This window comes from Haplochromis burtoni, unplaced genomic scaffold (genome assembly GCF_018398535.1).
Source record: "Haplochromis burtoni strain Fernald_Lab_line unplaced genomic scaffold, NCSU_Asbu1 Contig_976, whole genome shotgun sequence".
NCBI classification, from domain to species: domain Eukaryota; kingdom Metazoa; phylum Chordata; class Actinopteri; order Cichliformes; family Cichlidae; genus Haplochromis; species Haplochromis burtoni.
This window is the reverse complement of record NW_024583337.1, coordinates 55261-74532: the sequence shown is the minus strand read 5'-3', so window position 1 is coordinate 74532 and position 19272 is coordinate 55261. Positions and strand designations below refer to the sequence as shown.

Genomic DNA, 19272 nt, shown 5'->3' with positions numbered 1-19272 from the left:
CTATCTTGCCTCACGTCTTCCTGGATTCACATCGTACTGGGGTGTGTGTGTTTATCTAGTGTAACAGAAGTAGTTCTCCATAAATATGATAGTGTGACTGTGTTCCTTATGTTTTGGTAAACACAATCTCCTTTCCAACAAAATGGGATTGACAGTATCAGCATTGAATCTTTTCTTTTCATTGATCTTTTTTGAGGGGGAAATTTGATCCATAATTGTGTTAAAAGTCAACTTTAGCTAAAGGTGCAGGCTTGTTCTGACTTATTGAAATAAGGACTGGGAAAGAGTGGGGTGGGGCTCTAACACAGTGGTGTGACCAGGAGGAGCATTAGCGGGAGAGACGTTGGGGGTGAGGCAGGTTTGAGCGTTTGTACTGTGTGAGTTAAAGTGAAACCTTATTCTAACTTTTGCATCTCTGCAGGTGAGACAGGCTGATTCAACAAAAGCTTCTGGATGCAGTGTCTCCTGGGGCTCAGGTGAAAGGTAAGTTGAGCTTTCAGCTGCTGGCCCACTCTTTAATTTCTTAGTAATGAATACACTTAGCTAAATTGGATAGCCATCTGTTTTAGCTTCAGTTAGTCAAATGGTTTGTGTGTGCTGTTAGCATGTTACCGTCCAAGCTTGCATGTGCTTGAGTACTTTAATTGTACTTAAATGTACTTAAATTTGTGAACTGATTTTCTCAGTCCATCACCCTGCTTTCAATATCTGACACCAATGCGAGCACATTTTTACCCAGCGTTGCCAGGAGGGATAACTCACTTTCTGAGCAGAAGTAGGGCACATCTCTTAAGGTGTGAAGCAGACTCTCTGTTTCAGCCAGTTTTTATTACATTTAAGTAGAATATTCCCTGTCTACAGCTATTTGATCAAAGTGTTGGCTAGAGCAGTAAAGTCTGTGTTTGTTCTGTGTTTGTGTGCGCTAGAGTTTGTACACCATGTGACTTTAGAAGAAGAGAAACCGTTAGAAGTGAGATCAGCAGGTTACAGGGTGTGTCTGATTCGCTTGGTTCAGAGGGGAATAAGTGAGGTTTCACAAGGACAGCTGGCCTCAGATGGATACTTCTGAGAGATGGGCAAAGCCCTAAAACAGGCAGTTTGCCTGGGGAACATGGTGGTCTCTTATACAGAGGCAGGATGTAATTACTAGTTACTGGCTTTTTTCAGTCTTCTGTATTACACTGTGTATTTTTGTCTCTCCTGGAAGGATAAAAATATCTTTGTACACGTTTTCTGTACAAATTACAGATTTCACTTAGCTCTTTTGCACATCTGTCTAGAAAGGGTGACCGTGGATTTTTATTTACTTAACAAATGTAGCCTTGTTACTGTGAAAAATGTCACTTTGATGTTGTGGGAATAATAATAATAATAATAATAATAACACAGTAATCTTACCTTACTTTTAGTGTGCTGAAATTGTGTTGTCATTATGTAGGTTAGAGGTACTGCTTTGTGTGTCTGTGTAGCCCTAGGGTGGTAGTTATAAAAAGAGGCCAACTCGGTTCAGTACGGAAAAGCTCAGAGATTCAGCCATGCTAAAGTTGTTTACGTTGGCATGTGCTTGGAGCATGTGCTTTAACAGCAAATTACACATTAACCAGACAAATCCGGTACCTAGCAGCTTACTCCATGGCTGAACAGTCAGCGGGAAAATATTTAACTATTTCTCTCACAGATAACACAATTATGATTTGACTTGTGAAATATATGCATTTTTCAAGTCACGCTTTAGTTCAGTATTCATTGTAATACAATAATATGTGAGCCAATCTTTATATTTTGCTTTCAAGGAGCCAGACTTTCTTCTAATTTTTAAAGTGGTCCCATTTGTTCCCATTTCTTTAGCTGATTCAGTGAAAAAATGCCAAAGATGGCACAATTTGACAAGCACAAAAGAGTGTTTTGCAACAGTGAGGTGATTGCCAAAGAGCTATTAGCCAAAAACTTGGCAACACCTGGATTTATGTGTTGTTTGTGTTGTGTTGTTGGGCATGCTAGGGAAATAATCAAATTGTGTTGCTATATCATGGATATTGTGAAATGGGGCTATCATGTAAAAATGTATCCATGTTATCACAGACATTATGATATACCACAGCCCTACAGTGTGGTGTTGACTTCTTAAGAGAGTGAAACAAAAAGCAGCGATTCTTCTTCTTATCCTTCATGAAACTGCGAGGAAGTTTGCCTAAAAGAGTTCAGACTGTGTTGACGAATAAAGATAATCATACCAAATACTGACTGGTTAGAATTGTACCAACTATTTTTGTCTTTGTGACTTGCATAGAATACAGAGTAATCAAACATGAAATTATTACATTAGATGTGATTGGGCCAAGTTACTTAATTAAACTAAAAAAATAAATACTTACTTGGCTCTTTTGCAGTTTAATTGCATGTATTGAGTCCAGTTGCAATTTGGATTTGAAATCTATTAACTGTTCCTGATTAACTCACATGCAGCCACTTTTACACCATAATTTAGTAGAATTAAGATTTCCTACTTCTGACAACTATTTTTGTGGATAGTAAATTATCCAAAAACTATATGATTATCATTTTAACACCAGATTGCATCACAATACACACTGGGTAAAGATGTAAAGTGTACAAGGAGAGAAACACAAGAGCTCTTTATGGCATAGAAGTGGAACATGAATGCAATTTTCTCAACATTTCCACTCTGCCACCTCAGCATTGTTTGTCTCAGTCATTCCACACACGCAGGGCGGTGATCACATTTTTGTTTACTCAAGTGGGGAGAAGGCAGACTGTTGTAATATTCTGTATCCAATATCTCTGTCAGTTCAAATCTAAAGTTAAGTATGCTTGAATGATGAAGATGTGTTGTAGGAAAGTACTGAAATGCCAAATGCTGCACATTTAACCTGTTAGATTTTTCACACAAAAATCTAATCGTCTAAATTTCCAACCAAATAACAAAAGACCATAATAATTAATGTTTTTCTTTTTTTTTTTAAAAATATGTAAATTGTTAACAGTGGGATGAAATCAATATTTAGGCTTTCTTAATGCTTAAAAACAAGCTGCTTTGAGCGACAAATTACTGGATGTAGCATAACATGGTTGATTTAATGGTCTACATTAGTGTTCACAGGCTTAGTGGTTAGAACTGACCTTTCAAAACATGAAGGTCCTGAGATTGATCACCATCCATTGCCGATCCTTTCTATATATAGTTTGCATGTGGGTTTTTTTCTTGTTTGTTTTGTTTTTTCTGTCTCCTGCGTGACTTTCCTTTTATCAGCGAAATTAATTTTTTCAAAGTGCTCTTCAACAAAACCTTGCTAGAGAAGTAGAGTTGGTCCCCTGGTGCCAAACTCATCCTAGTTATTAGGACGGGTTAAATGCATCAAATGAATTTCTCTGCAGGGATCAATAAAACTTAATTTAACTTAGAGTAGGCTTCAGTGTTACACAATGTTTGCCTGGAGTCATTTCATCAAAGAATAGTTATACAATCAGGAGCTGACCTTGCAGTAATTAAAGAACAAATAAAATCCAAATTGGTTGTCAGATAGAATAAATTTAAGGAGAGCTGATAATGGCATCTGCATTGACTACTGTAGAACAGCATTCAGAGAAAATAGCACCCGGCAGTCTTGTTTAATAAACAAAATAAGACCTAAGTTAATGAGAACAATACTCAGTAAATGTGATGTATATTTATTGTGCTTCTCGTGATTTGAAGAGAGGCCAGAGTATTGGTGACACGTGGAGCCCTATAAGAACTGCCTACTCGGTATGAAACAGCATAATATGAGCAGAAATGATGCACCACTATGTGCACGCAGTTCAGTTACAGTGCCATTATAAATCTAAGTGGCTGAGGTTCTTGCACATTGGCAGAAACTGTTTACAAGGCTAAACATAATTAAGGCATGTGTAAAACTATGGAAGTAAAGAGTTTGAAGTATTACTATAAAACATTAGCAAAGACTTGAGGATATGATTAATAATAATAATAATGGATTGGATTTATATAGCGCTTTTCAAGGCACCCAAAGCACTTTACAATACCACTATTCATTCACTCTCACATTCATACACTGGTGGAGGCAGCTACAGTTGTAGCCACAGCTGCCCTGGGGCAGACTGACAGAGGCGAGGCTGCCATATCGCGCCATCGGCCCCTCTGGCCAACACCAGTAGGCAAGTAGGGTAAAGTGTCTTGCCCAGGGACACAACGACCAGGACAGAGAGCCCAGGGATCGAACCGGCGACCTTCCGGTTACAGATGCGATTCCCAACCCCCTGAGCCACAGTACTCCGGCTGTTTGTGTCAGTGAATAGCTGAGAGCTCCTGCCAGCATCATAAGTGTTCGTTATTGTGGGATTGATGGGGAGACAGAAAGAGGGCAGGTGACAGACGAGAGACGAGAAAACAAAGTGGATGGACGATCTGTGAGAAGTGTTCATCTGTTGATTTCCCCTGAAGTGTTTCAAAGGACAAACCTGACTATAACATGATGCAGTTCTTCTCCAGTTATGTGCATAGTCTTGCTTTTTACTGTCCTTTGTGTCATATGTGGAATTTATATCCGTGACAAACTGGTTAAATGAGGTCTCGTACAGTAAATTGCATTTTTATTTATGGCTGTACAACACTATTTTTTTTTCTTCTTCTTCTTCTTCCTTTTTTTGGTCTCTAAGTATAATTCAATTAAATACTGGGCAGGATGAACAGAAGTGTAGTCTGCCCTCATTACACTATGTTAATTTAATTCCTCATGTGACGGGACTATCAAGTGACTGTTTGGACAAAGGGAGGAACTTGTAGCAGGTTGACCCAATTACTTCTCATTAAATGCTTTACAAACCACAAGCTGTGGCACTGTCCATTCAGTATGCATATGAGATCACCCAGGGGTCCAGTACAGAGTGAACTGCAAGCAGCATTTTTTTTTGTCCCAGAAAACGAGTTTTGCAGCTTGTAAAAGTTGTTTTGAACTCTGCTTGCTGTTCTCTTTTACTGTCCCTCACTGCTGGAACGAAGAATTAAAGGAGCTCCATGCTGATATGAGGAGGGTAGCAGGTCAGGGACTTTGTAACTCAGTTTTGTGAAGATGATTCCAACAAATTCAGTGTTGATTAATTTAAACAGTGCTCTCATTCAGCATTTGTACTGTTGGAGGTTTAAGAAAAACTGTTTGTTTTTTTTGGTTGCAAGTTTGCTTCTTAGTTTTATCGTAGAGGACAGGGAAGTACATAAAAACTGCTTTGCCTGAAGCAAAAAGAATTATGCAATACCTGAAAGTTGGCTCATAGATGTAAACAAAATCTCTTATTTCATATGTCCACTACTGTGCAAAAGTCTGAAGCCACCCTTCATTTCTTTATATTTACCTTTGAAGGAGCCATGGAAACATGCTGCCAATGCACTAAAAGCATACTTGGAAAGTGTTCCATTGTGTCTTTTTCTATTAGTAATAAATCAGCCATCTAAGAGCCTGAACTTAACATTAATGAACCAGCACGGGATCATTTTGACAGAAAATGGAGCAAAAGGAAGCCGCTATCCAAAGAAAAGCTTTGGAATATCCTTCAAGAAGTCTGGAGAACCTTTCCTGAAGACAACTTAAAAGAAATGACAGTAAAGCTTGAAGAATAAAGGTGTCAAATATTGACTTTCAAGTCTGTTAGAGTTGCACAAACTCTGTTTTTACCTTATGCACGCTATTTCCATTTATGTTTGCACATTTCAATAAATTGCTACATCTTTTTCCCTTTGGCTTGAGACTTTTGCACAGCAGTACACATAGCTTTGCAGTAGCTGTGCTTTAATTTGCTTGTGTTTTTGGCTGTCTAGATTTCCTGTAAACCAGAATGCACTGACCATGTAGATATCTAGCCAGCAACATTGATCAGGCATAAGTGTTTTTAAAGTGAACAGTGTGTAACAGCGCAGGCTCAAAACTTGCATGGAACTCTAACCTTACTGCTTATTTTCCCTGGAGCATTTGCATTTTCTCCTGTTTGTTCATTGATGAAGTCACGTAGCTCTAACACTTCTTTCAGTTATTGTACTGACTATCAGTCGGTTCATCTTTTGGCCATGACATACCAAGCTGGTAAGAAATCAGCAGAAGTAGGAGAGTTTTATCAGGTTAAAAACAGACATTCCAGTGAAAGTGGATTATTTATTGCAGAAAGTATGAGACATAATTTGGTGTTTGGAATATTATAATACAAGGAATCTACAATCAGCTTCTGCCCTCATCTGCTCTCTGGGTTGTTTTTTGCATTACCGTTATCTATCTGACACCTTGTCATCCGTTATCTCTTGACATCTTAAGCCACGCAGCCTCCCTCTCTCTGCTGGCAGGCATCTTTGTTCCAGTCCCTCACACCTCCTGTCTCTCCAGCAGAGAGAGACAGTCTCCCCTGAGGTCCACACTTAGCCAAGCTCATAACCTGTGCTGATTTATCACACAGGTTCATTTAGGCTCAAAAACGAACTCTGCCGTTGTTATAAATAACATATAAAGAAATTAATTAAAGGAAACAAAAATCCGATGCTACTAAAATTAACCACTTTCTCTATGTTACAGCTTGAGCTAAATAGATTCCTATATATAAATATGTGTTGGCATGATTCTGATTGATTACATGCAGTGATAAGAGCAACTTTAGCCAATGCACACATTAAATGAATCCAAAAAAAAGTTAGTGTGCACATTTTTTGGGTGCAAGATAAGAACACTGTTTTGCACAAATTAGCGACTGAGGCTGGCTTATCTTTTTCTTCATTTAATTTTTGAGGTTTCTTACAGCTTATCGTTACCTTTTCGTACAGAAAAGGGTTTGGTGCTATAAAAATGCTGTTCTAAAGCTGCAGGGCATTTAATTCACCACAGCAAGTTGAAGTAGAGCAAAAGACTGTATCTAATTTGTGGTGCAGTAATATTTAATTCAAGATGCAAAGGGATAAGAAAATTGGCTCACACTGACTGCTTTTTCATGGCTTTAGTTCTTTTTTTGGAATAGAAATGCAGAGACTTGGAACTGAACAGAAGGCAAGGACAGATATGATTAGAATGCCACTGACAATAAATTCATTCTCATTTGAACTGTATTTTGACTTTGTTTTTTTTAGTTTTTTTTACTTTAGTTTTCATTTAACAATGTGAAGAAGGACCTAGGTTATAAGATTGCAGTGGTGGAGGCTTGGCTTCCCATAGCCAGAGTTTAGATTAAATATAGAATACATATGTGTTAATATGTGGGGTCATTTTTTTTTTTGTCTGTACTTCTTATCCCGTTTATTATCAATAATTATGCACCCATTGCTTTTTTTACTTGTTTTATCATACTTACTACCACACAGCACACTAAACTTAACTACACTCAAGTGTTTTTGTAGCTTTTAGACCATGGGTGTCAAACATAAGGTCCAGGGGCTGAAATTTGCCTTGCTCAGTACAATTAAATTCTCTCCCCATGATTGTTCAAACTACATAAAAGGAATTTAGTAATAGATTAAATGACAGGAAAAAATAATCAATTATAAAAATGTATCTTTATTACAATGGGTCAAAACTTTTTAAAAAACCTATTTTCTGCGAATTAACAAAACCTTCATGCTTTATAATTATATTACAGGCAACATTTAAGCCCAAAGAGTTGTGCTGACATATTTCTTTTTTCTTTTTCTTTTTCTAAATACAACAGTTTCTATATTAGGTTGAAAACTGAGATATAAGGTTAAAATTGCACATATTTTTCTTATACAAAACATATCTCAGGGATTAAGCTTACTTACTGATATTGACAGAAAGGAGAATTTCACTGATCTGGACCACTTAAGATCAAAGATGTAAAATGAGTTTGACATCCCTCCTTTAGCAACAAGGTAAAGAACATTCAGCATTGTTTCACTTCACTCATTTCACCCTGCTTTATTAGGAAGGGAGAAAAAACAAAGCATTTGGCCTTTGCATTCCATCTTAAGACATTAGGACAGTTAAAACTGGGGTTGGTCCTGTAGTTTCAAAGTAAAATGCTGTTGACCCATCTTCTTCCCAGACATCGTCTCGCATTGTATCAACCTGAAATGGCTCTTGCTAGCAAAGGCTGGTAAAGTACAGTACAGTATCTCCCCCAAGCAAATCTTCCCAGTGACTGAAAACATCACCCACCAGGTTTTATGTTAGCAGCCCAACTATGCTAGATATGCAGGATTCATTGTTGAACTTTGATGGCTATTCTGAGAGGGGTTTTGGGAAGTTGAGTGTTAACTCGATGAAAGATTCTTTGTCTATTATGACTTAAAAAGATGTTCTCTGTAGCACGGGCCAAGCTAACGTAGCAACACCAGCACAGACAGCAAAAGTAGCGCATATTACCAGCTCCATATGCACACTGCCATATGGTGACAACACACACAGCTATAACACGTAGGCACAGGTAATACACATAGCATCTGTGGATTACCAATGCAATCTCATGTTGGCAGTGTTGGGGAGTAACGGAATACATGTACCGCCGTTATGCATTTAAAATACAAAATATGAGTAACTGTATTCCGTTACAGTTACCATTTAAAAAGGTGGTATTCAGAATACAGTTACTTTGTTGATATAAAGAGCTTACACGGCGGTATTTTCCTGTTTCATATGTTCGGCTATGCCCTCTCTATTTTTGGTTTCCACGCCCCAAACAAAACACGCATTAAGAGGCTCTAATGCCTGTGTCTCAATCTCGTGGCCCATGTCACCTCTACTTGCGGCCCGCATAATGACGTGAAGAAATATTTAAAATTATTCACAAAAATAATTTAATATGAAGGCAATAGGCAGAGTGTTACATTGCCCTAAAGAAGCTTCATGGGCAGTGTAGTCCGTGCTGCAGGGAGACTGAACTGCCATACCTGTTATGTGTTTGTGAGCGCGAGGGAGGGCGAAAAAGGAGAGTGGAAAAGTACAAGTTGTCACCGACCAGAAGCGGGAGATGGAAGCATGTAAATATAATAATAACCACTCTAGCCAAAAAGACTGTGCCTGATTAGGCAAGTTGTAAGTAAGCTTAAGACTCTATTGTACACTTTTTTCGTGTTTTTCTCCGAAACAATAAGTTCCTTTGGAGCAGCCTTTCAACACAAGTTGACCCAGACAACAAAGTAAAGCTAGTTTTCAGCTACGAGCCCGACATGAACCCGACGTATTAGCCAGAGATCCCTTTACTACGGTTTGGAGCCGCAGACCTGTTTTATATACGGATAGTTTTCTATACGAGATCGCTGCAAAAACTGCAGCCTTACCTAATGTCCACCTACTGTCACTCATTTTATATTAAGATTTAAAAATCTAGTTGCTATTGGTATGGTGAGTAACCTTCAGTAAAAGTAATAATTCACACAGCAATAGTACATTCATGTAGTTGTAAAAAGCATGATAATATATTAAGTAATCCAAAGTATTCAGAATACATTACTCTCATTGAGTAACGTAATGGAATACGTTACAAAATACATTTTGGGGCATGTATTCTGTAATCTGTAGTGGAATACATTTTAAAAGTAACCTTCCCAACACAGCTTGTTGGGCGTAGTTCTCACTTAAGTTATTTGTATTTTTTTATTTTTTTTAATAGGTCACACACAGATATCTTAAAATACATGTGCTAGTTTTGCATACAGTATGATGAGTGAAAGTTCGCTGTTTACAAACAGCAGAAACTAAATGGCACAAGATTGAACAGAAGGATTTGTACATAAGGCGGTAAAACTTGAACGCTACTTAAAGAGGGCTTGAAGTGAACCTTTTTAGCGGCTCTAAAATGCTATGATTGTTTTCGTTCTTTAAAATGAATCTTCATTATCTTTGCACGTGGCTTCTCTCCTAGTCGGCCTTAATCATGTTTGAGTTATTTTGTTAGTGTGTTTGTGTTGTATGTGCTGGGGCACGTACCTTATTGAGGTGTCAATCTGCAGATGTTAATTTTCACATACTTTTTTAGATCCATTAATATGTCAGGTTAGTCTCACCGTCACCAACAACATCCTTAATCATGCTAAAGCAGCATTGTACATGAGCTTCAAGAGGAGGAACATCAGAAAAAAGAAAGCAAGGGAGAGCGTGTCAGAACAAGTCAAAGTCAAGACTGCAGCATGTCACAGTCAATTATTGAGGTCGTCTGACAGTTGAAATAGTAAGCTAGGCCCTCTGTTTACATGCACATGTCCATATACGTTTGCATGCTTGTTGATGTCCACATTTTTTTTTCTCTCCATCAAGGCTGGCCTAAGGCTACTTCTCACACACTGCATCCCCTGGCCTGGATCCAGCATATATGGAGCCAGCTGGCTTGATCTGTCTGCCAGGTCAAATATGGCTCCAGTGTGTGTCTTAGGACCTGCTTTCTTAGTCAGACTTATTCTGTGAAAGCAAAAACAAAAACTGCAATTGTTTTTGTATAATGTCAGTCTGGAGTTTCTGAAAAGAAATAACTGCTAGTTAGTGTTCTCTAGACACCTCGTTTCTTTGAATTATTGTGATGATTATTTTTTAAATGTATTTATATTTTTAATCAGTCATGTTAAAAACACGTGCATGCACACACATCCACACTAAGCAACAAGAAGACAGGGTTAATTTACTTGTTGTTTTGAAAGGTAGAGGTCGGTAGAGGTTATGTTTTTCTATAGAATAATACGTCTGTGAAAAGAGTGGAAATGTGGAAAGCGATTGTTGGCCTGAGTCTGACTTTTCACACTGAATATGTTTTGGATCTGTAGTTGTTTTGATAAAACCAAAAAAGTGGTTCAATTTCAATTTACAGATAAATCTATTGGGTTAATCTTTCTTAAGTCTCTAAAGTTTGCAGCCTTTGTAGGGACTCCTGGTCTTCTTTACTCCTTCATGACAGAAGCCTCTGTTCTAAATTGTGTTTATCATGGTTTGATGTTCTGCTAGTCTAACCTGAAGCACTGGGAACATTTGAAACTCTTTGACTAACTGGCAAATCCTAAGCCCTTCTTAGCAGGCCAGGGAAATAACTTATAATGTTTGATAGCTTTCCCAACCTTAACATAAACTGAAGTGATCGGGAAGAATAATATAAGCACATAAAATACTACCATAGGGTGCAACTGTTCACCTTGCTGCTTAAAATAGGGTAGGGACCACCCCAGTCTTTTATAGACCGAAGTGGACTTTCCTATTTAAGGTAAGATCAGATGGGAAATCTGGTTGGGAGGCATTTTCTCCATTTCAGTTCCTTAAAATATGCCAGCACCCCCACAACACTCAGAATAGAACACTAAACCACACATCCTCCCACAGTTACAAAATTAGACTGTCTCTGTTTGTTTCCTACAGTGACAGAAGACCTGCAGTAGTTCTACTTTTCTCATGTGCTGTTAAACACAATAGCTAAAATTGTTTGTTTAAAGAGTCTGTGTGTAGTTATCAGCAGTTTCTAAGGCACCCTTGTGTTTTGTATTCAGGAAGAAGTTCTAAATGTTCGTGAAGCTTTTGACCACTGACTATATATATATATTTTTTAAACATGCTTGATTGATGCTGAAATATCCGGGTCAGCTTGTAGTTGAGGATGGAAATTACAGAGCGCTTTTAAATCTAAGCTTTGCAACATTTAAGGAGTTTTTTTTTTTTTAATAACTTTTTCTTCTCACTTTTGTTGAATATGCAGAATGAATTTGGACAAAATGTGACCTTATACCTCACCATCTTTCATGACTTGGTTTTTAAGCAGTGTTTTTTTTTTTTTTCATGTGATGTGGCTGAGGATGAGAAATTATACATATTCTTTTCAAATAATAGGAATATAAACTTTTTGAGCAGTCCCTAAGCAGGAGTAAAAGAAAAAAAGGTCAATGCATGTTATGTTCGGCTCATACATCTAGGTCATGTGGTCATCCAGTTGTTACAGGAAAATGACGGTTAACATGGCTGGGGGCAGTGAAGGGAGGATGGATAGAGCAATGGAAAGATGGGGGAGTGTATGGACTTAATCTGTGCCATCGTATTAAGAACAGCTGGTTTGATGCTGGCTTTCTGCATTTTGAGGCTCTGGCACATAGCAGGGCCAATGTGTGTTGAGGTGTTGGAATACAATTTAAGATTACTGGAAGTTATATGGACCAAAATAGAAGCCTTGTTTTTCATCTGAACACAGCTAAAAGAACACCATTCCACAGTGTCCTTCATCAGTGGGTCGAACCACTGTTGTATGTGTCTGTGTTGAATTTTGGCTATTTCATTTTATTAATTCCAGAAACATTTTTCCTTCTCTAATAATGTAGCTGCTAGTGTTGTTGACTGGCCACTCTTAAGTTGTGAAATTTAAGGTGTATCTCTGTGTCTGGTGACATGCAGTTCTCAGTGTAGCTGGCATAAGCTGAATCTATCCAAGAAGTATTTGCATTAACTTCTGTTTGTTCTGAGTCACAGGACACTGGAGTCTATCCCAGTTGTCATATTCAAAAGGTATGTTACATCCTGCACACGTCACCAGTCTATGTCAGGGAATGTTTACTCTTTTTTTTTTAACATGCCGTAAACTAGAGCTTGGACCAGTTGCAATTTTCTTGGCTAAATCTGAGTTCCAGTTTTTTTCCAAAGTGTGACCTACCAATACAGGTTTTTTGCCAGTTCTGGTTTTCTTTCTAAGAATGACAACTGAGTAACTTTCTTAATTGAAGAATAACGTGTTCATAATAAAAGAAGTTAAACTTTACAATTTCTCTCAAACTGCAAGTAAGTTACAGGATCTCTTGTCACTTAAAAAACAAAGCGTGTGGCTACTGGAAAACCGAGCAGATAATTTCTGAAAATGCATTGTGTGAGCACATTGAGACTTCTATGTGCGATTCATGGTTGTTATATCAGTCGAGCAAATGAATAACATACAGGTTAGAACATGTATACGTCTTCCACTCCCCTGCCTTCCCAGGCGTGATTACTAAAAACAAACAGGCCTCATGTGCTTTCATCTCAACAAGGTAACTGTGGGTCAGACTCTTCTGTTGTTGTTGTTTTCTTTTAATCTGTCCTTCTCTTAGTTTAAGGTTAATGTACGACACTGGAATATGTGTCATTGACTGGCCTGGTGCTGTTACCTTACTCTTATCTTTTCCACAAGATGTTGATATTAGTGTGTAAATATTAGTCTAGCACCTGTGTAGCATTTGTGATAACTGAACCTCATGTTAGCCTAGCCTGGCAAACTTTGCGTTGTGTGCGGCGAGTGTTAAGAGGTGAGTTACGTGCTGTGTTCAAGTATAATGAAGGTCAGTCAAGGGTTAGAACTGGCTAAGCGTGAAGAAAACCCTTTGCCTTTGTATTCTCATGGGTTCTGATCCCGTGACATTTTGTCTGTTGTCTCTGAAATACTGTATCAGTGTGTGTTGCTCACACTGATACAGTACTAATGCCACTGATTTGTGGCATTAGTACTTCTGAAGGGCAAGGGGAAGCTGGCCCGCATGTCAATCAGAGCTTAGCATTTTGTGCTGAAATGCAGCAAGTGCACATCAACCAGACTAATGGATTTTTTTCTTCCTTTCATTCTTTTCAGTTACATTTGGGAGGGTGTTTATTTGGTCTTTGTGTTTTGTACTTGTATTTTTTTTGTAAGTATACCAACCTGTTGACTAAAGAGGAAGAAAAAAGTGAAATGAGAATAGAGAAGTGGACTAGGGAAGTGCACCAGCAGTGGGTAAGCTTACTGTAAAATAAAACGAGCATTCGGTGTAAATGGCAAATGCGTGCGTGTGTCCATGTGTACACACAAAAAAAACCCCAAAAGAAAAACAAACAAAAAAACCCCCTTGCATTCTCGCTTTCCACTGAGAAGGCAGTGGGCAGATCTACCCAATGCACTTGTTTGTTTGTTGTTATTTTTTATAGGGAATTTAGTAATAATTTCCTTCAATGTTTTTTAAAATTGTTATTGAAAGAAGTTTTGATATGTGTTCTGTAAACTTTTGTCATCGTGCCAGAAGTAACTTGAGAACCCCAGCGCATATCAGTGATTATTAGTATTGTATAAATGCCCTTTGAAGAATACTCCAACCTCACTAGCCTCGTTCCAACTGCTTCTCAGAACAACTATAAACGCTTTGATTCCTGCTGTGTTCAGATAGAGTGTCTTAAAGGGGTCTGAGAGGTCATATGCTGGCCCTTACTGGAACCTTCTAAAGAATAAATACGGTCAGTGTTTTGGTTTGATACTTTTGTGTCTTTTTATACAAGTGAATGAAAAGAATGCTTTTCCTAACTTATTTGGGTGTTTTGTGTAAAATCACAGTGCCTCAGCACTAGTGCTGGAGTTGCTTGTTGGAGAGGAGCCTTTTATCTCTCCTTTGGCACTACATCATGTGCAGATGTAATCCTCCCTTCAGTTTGCAGCAGCAAGGCAGGCGAGCATGCAGTCACGTATGCGTAGCCTCTCTCTCTCTCTCTCTCTCTCTCTCTCTCTCTCTCTGTTCTTTTTTTTTTAACTTGCTTCATTGAAGAAACACACATTAGCACTACTGTTTCATATATGCCTCACTGACAGGGTGACATGAACAAACACATTAAACATGCAAGGATGCCACACCCATGCTCCGTCTGCTCTGCCACTGTCCTCATACTCAAGTCTTTTTCCTAACTAATCCTTCCCTGCAACAGTGAGAGCTAGCTGCGATTGGTTTGTCCTGTCAGTATTCATGTCTGCCTACATATTAGTCTGACTCGGGGGATGTATTGTAAGTGGTATTAATACTGTGTGTGTGTGTCCATCACCATGCAGCATGGCAGGCCATTGTGTTTTGCTGTTGTGTAATGCTCAAGCTTCAAGCTCTTTTCCATGCAGTCTGCACCCCACTCAGGGTTCAGCGGTGTACTACATATGCACGCATGCACTGCAGCAAAACATTAGCTATTTATAGCTCTGACCCACAAGGACAAAAAAAGCTTCTTGTTGAATTGATCTTCTTCTGTGTCATGTCTTGCTCATTCATACCTGCTTTTTTTGAAAGAGCGATGATGCAAAGGTGGGGGAAAAAGTGAGTAGAAGAGATAGAATGATTAGAAAGCAGCAGGGAGTCAAGAGGTTGAAGGAATGAGTCAGTGGTGCAGAATAGGCAATAGAGGGAAGTAGGGAGTGGTTTGACGAGCACGCGGATGTGAATGCTTTTGTATTTTTAATATGTGCGAGAATGCACTTGTAGTGGGAGGTCCTCAAGTAGTTCTCCAGCACTTAATCTAATTTCCAGTTTTACTCATTTCTATAGATTCAGGTGAATCGGTGGAGTCTGTAATACCTATATGTACATTTTCTCCTGCTGCACCTGCATCTGTCTAATCACAGTGGAATAACGTGGGAGAGTTAAAGATGAATCAGTCTGTGAAAACATTCTTTGAATGAATTTTATATAATCTGTTGTTCTTCAGTGTTGTAATTGCAGGCTTGTAGGCGAGACCGCTATGTAGGTGGGGAGTCTACTGTATGTGTTTGCATACTGAGAGAAAATGAATGGGATTATATTGATCTGAGTGGGACAGAGTGTAGCTGCTCAGACAGACCCAGGTGGTTCCGCTCTGCCTGTTTTACAGTCCGCTCTGATTTGCTACGATCAGCTCGACATCTATTTGGTTGAGTAAAACGATCTTTCTGGAAACTGCTGTGACCCTCAGCAGCCGTTAATAACGTGCTAAGAATAGTTTGCAACTTGTCAATCGTTTCTGAGCTCAGTGGTGGCGAAAACAGGGCATGCATACAGCATGTGTACACCCGTATAGATTCGTGTGTGTGTGTGTGTGTGTGTGCTTTTTTTTTTTCTTTATGTGGGCTTGGTGGTCTGTAAGTATGACTCATCCACTGCTATAAATTAACAACAGCACAACAACGACTTGAAGCTACAGAGCTACAGCTTGATCCTGTACACATGTGCAGTTGCTGCATTTGTCCCTTTTTGTGGGTGGAAATGTGCAACTGTTTAGAAGATAATTCTTTGTGGATATCTAGGGAAGGACTGATGAAGCTGTGTTTTTGAAATGGGGAAAATAAGAATAGCGTTTGTGTGGCTGGACACAGTAGATGTCTGTGGTCAGACTAACTGAACTTTCTTGAGGCTTCCATCTGTCATTTACTCTGACAATACACAGTGTGAACTGCTTGTCACTGCCATGCACAGTGCCATTATGTGAACAGGCTTACATGTCCTCGTACAGTAGGTCTTTGTTAGTGTAGGAGACAAGTGAAAGGGTGGGGGCTTTTATGGATTGACATAGACGGAGAGAAGAAGTGAATAAATATGGAGTTTGAGAGTCAGTGAAACGGGTTGAAGATCAGATTCAAAAGAGAGGGATCTGTAAAGACAGGATATTTCACTATTGGTAAATGAAAATATTGGTTGAACTAATGCATGCAGGCTCAGAACTTGAAAGTTCTCTTTTGTTCTAGCTACAGATTTCTTTCTTTATCTTTTTCTTCCATCGTTTTTACATCTACCTTGTCTCCATTTTTTCTTTTATGCGTCTCTCCCCTGCAGAGGAGAAGCAGGCCGCCAGGATGAAGGAGGAGAATTTGTTTCATCGGAGGTATTCGCTGTGCCCCAGTGCCACCTCCCCGCCCAAAATTGATCCCCGCACTCTCACCAGGAACCTCTCTTATGGAGGAGACAACGACTTCTACAACCTCAGCCCAGGTACAAGGTCAAGATGTCACAAGTGACAAAACGTGATATTTTGTGAAATAGTAGATTCCAGTGTCTGGGAAAGTATGGCGCACTGTGGTGAAACATACTTATGCCATATTAATCAGCAAACCTCAGCTGCTCTTTCTTAACTGCTTTGTGCACTGCCATGCTTTAATTGTTTGTCAGCAAGTTTTTTTCATTTATATGTGACTGTGTGTTGTGGGTTCCCACCAGGCAGTGAGACAGACAGGAACGGTCTCTCCATGCTGAGTAATGAACTTAGTCCTGTCTTATCACCAGGCAGCAAGGTAAGAACTCAGTTCCTGATTGGGCAGGTCCTCAACAGTTGGGTGAGAGCACACTGTTGCCTTTTGTGATGACTAGTTCTCTCTGATTGCTCATAGTAGTAGCAGAATGAGACATCTGTGAGAATTTTATTATAGGGAAATCCAGCAGTTGTTTAGGCTTATTTTCAGGGGGTGGTTAACAAATGGGTCACTAAAAAATATAGAAGGAAGGGAAAATTTTACATTGTGTTTAAACAGCACCAACACAACAAGAATAAATATAAAACTGTGGGATTTGAAATCTCAGGCCAGTGGTGGGAACTGTGTCCTTAGGACCACAAGCCATGTATTTGACTCCCAGACCTATTTTGCCCCGGTGCTGTTTATGTTGTATTAGTGCTAACTATCCTATCTGTCTCCGCCCTTATAAATATGAATTAGGAGTGGTAAATAAACATTTCCAGTGGCAGTGGGTAATAGTCCTGTCTCGTCTCCTCTCCTCATGTCGCTTTGCCTCGTCTTGCAAGATTGCCTATTTATATGTGCAATAATTCACATGCACAGCTGCGTCTCCCAACCCGAAGTCACCCCAAAATACTGAGAATAGCCTTCCCCTCGCATGTTGTCATTTACCCTGGATTGTCGTCGTGTACCACATTTGAAAAATGGCTTTCTCTTTGGATGTTACAGAATGCCTGTGTGGGCTCGATGATAATATTGGGTTAGTGCATATAGAACAAGTGGTTAAGTAACTGCACATCACAGTGAAATTGCAAATTACTTACCACTGTGATTCTAATGTCTGTTTACTTCAGTTCACCCCTTGTTGTTTAACCAAGGAAGTTAGTGGGTGTGTGGTCAAAGCGCCACAAATGACTGCCTGCCAAGTTTCCTTGCTGATTGAAAGGGCCACCCACCCCTCTTTACAAACCTTTGAAAACAGTAAAATATTGGGCCGTTCCCAACTAAAACAAATAAGGTTATTTAAACTTTTATTAACCACAGATTTATGTAAACTAAAATCCCCCCCAACAGGATTATTTGTCCATCGTTTAACTCTGTCTTTCCTTTCTGTCTTAACTCCCGCCTCCAGTCTGAGTCCAGGATGTTTAATGGTGTTGAGAAGGACTGCCCCTCCCCCACCGAGAAGCTGGCCCGGAAGGAGTCGCTCAAGGTAGAGGTCACATCCTTGCTTGAGATGGTCAGCAGCTGTGTTGACTCATGTGCATGCTCATTTTAAACATTGCAGTATTCAAATATTTAAATGTTTACCTTTGATGTTAAGTCTTTGAATGTTGAATGCTAGAGTTAGTTTGACTCTGCTTCCACCTAGTGTTAAAACTTTGATATCAGTCCTTTGTTCAGTTCTGATCTTTCATTATTGTTTGCTTTTGTTTTTATAATGTTCTAAAGGTCCAAAAGCAGAATTACAGGCAAGAGAAGAAGCGAGCAGCTAAAGAACTGTCCACTGCACTTAAGGACCCCAGCGTCATCATCATGTCCAACTGGTTAAAGGTGTGACACTATTGCAGTAACAGCCAGGATAATAATAACCTTGATGTTAAACTGATGTCATTACATATTGACTTCCCAGTTTCCCTCTTACTTTTTAATGCTCTTAATATTTAATATGCTGCAGTTGTGAATTAACATATTTCATTTTCTTTACTTTATTTAGTTGTACTCTAAATTGCTTCCACTCTCATCACTTATGCTTATTTAGATCCGTGGCTCTTTAAAAAGTTGGACCAGATTGTGGTGTGCCTTGAAGCCTGGGGTTCTTCTGATCTATAAGACCCCCAAAACAGATCACTGGGTGGGTACCATCCTGCTCAGTGCATGCAAGCTGATCGAGAGACCCTCCAAGAAGGACGGCTTTTGCTTCAAGCTGTACCACCCACTGGATAAATCAATCTGGGCTGTCAAGGTCAGACATATTTGTAGGTTTATTCAGTCCAATTAAAATTATGTAATCAAAAACAGTTAGATTTTAATTGACAAGTTCACTCAGCATTAGGACAATTTAATATTTTGTGTATTTAGACAGTTAAATCTGATTTTATTTTTGTTTGTGTAGTAATAATTTTATTTGATTTTACTTTGTGTGGGGGAAAAAAATCTGTCTTGGGTGACACCTAGTGGTTGTATTAAAAAGAAACTGGCTGTCTTCTTTTTTCCCCCACCGTAAATGTTATTTCTAAATGATGATTATCTCGTTTAGTGCTGCATAATTCTCATGGCCCTTGGGAGAGCCATTTGTTTCAATTGGTGCAACATGAATACACAACATGAAGCATGAGTCAGTATTTGATC

At 39.0% G+C, this 19272-nt stretch overlaps 1 protein-coding gene across 2 annotated transcripts in view; it reads left to right on the top strand.

Annotated features, from left to right (window-relative positions):
* Positions 1 to 19272, top strand: part of osbpl5 (oxysterol binding protein-like 5) — a 46658-nt gene that overhangs the window by 8887 nt on the left and 18499 nt on the right. Inside the window, exons 2-7 of one of the 2 annotated variants that reach the window (XM_005951326.3) lie at positions 422 to 483; positions 16526 to 16681; positions 16907 to 16980; positions 18053 to 18133; positions 18373 to 18474; positions 18683 to 18886. In XM_005951326.3, coding sequence (XP_005951388.1) covers positions 16546 to 16681; positions 16907 to 16980; positions 18053 to 18133; positions 18373 to 18474; positions 18683 to 18886 — 597 coding nt within the window. In that variant the 5' untranslated portion in view covers positions 422 to 483; positions 16526 to 16545. The remainder of the gene's footprint in view (positions 1 to 421; positions 484 to 16525; positions 16682 to 16906; positions 16981 to 18052; positions 18134 to 18372; positions 18475 to 18682; positions 18887 to 19272) is intronic. The other variant, XM_042216235.1, reaches the window with a different exon arrangement.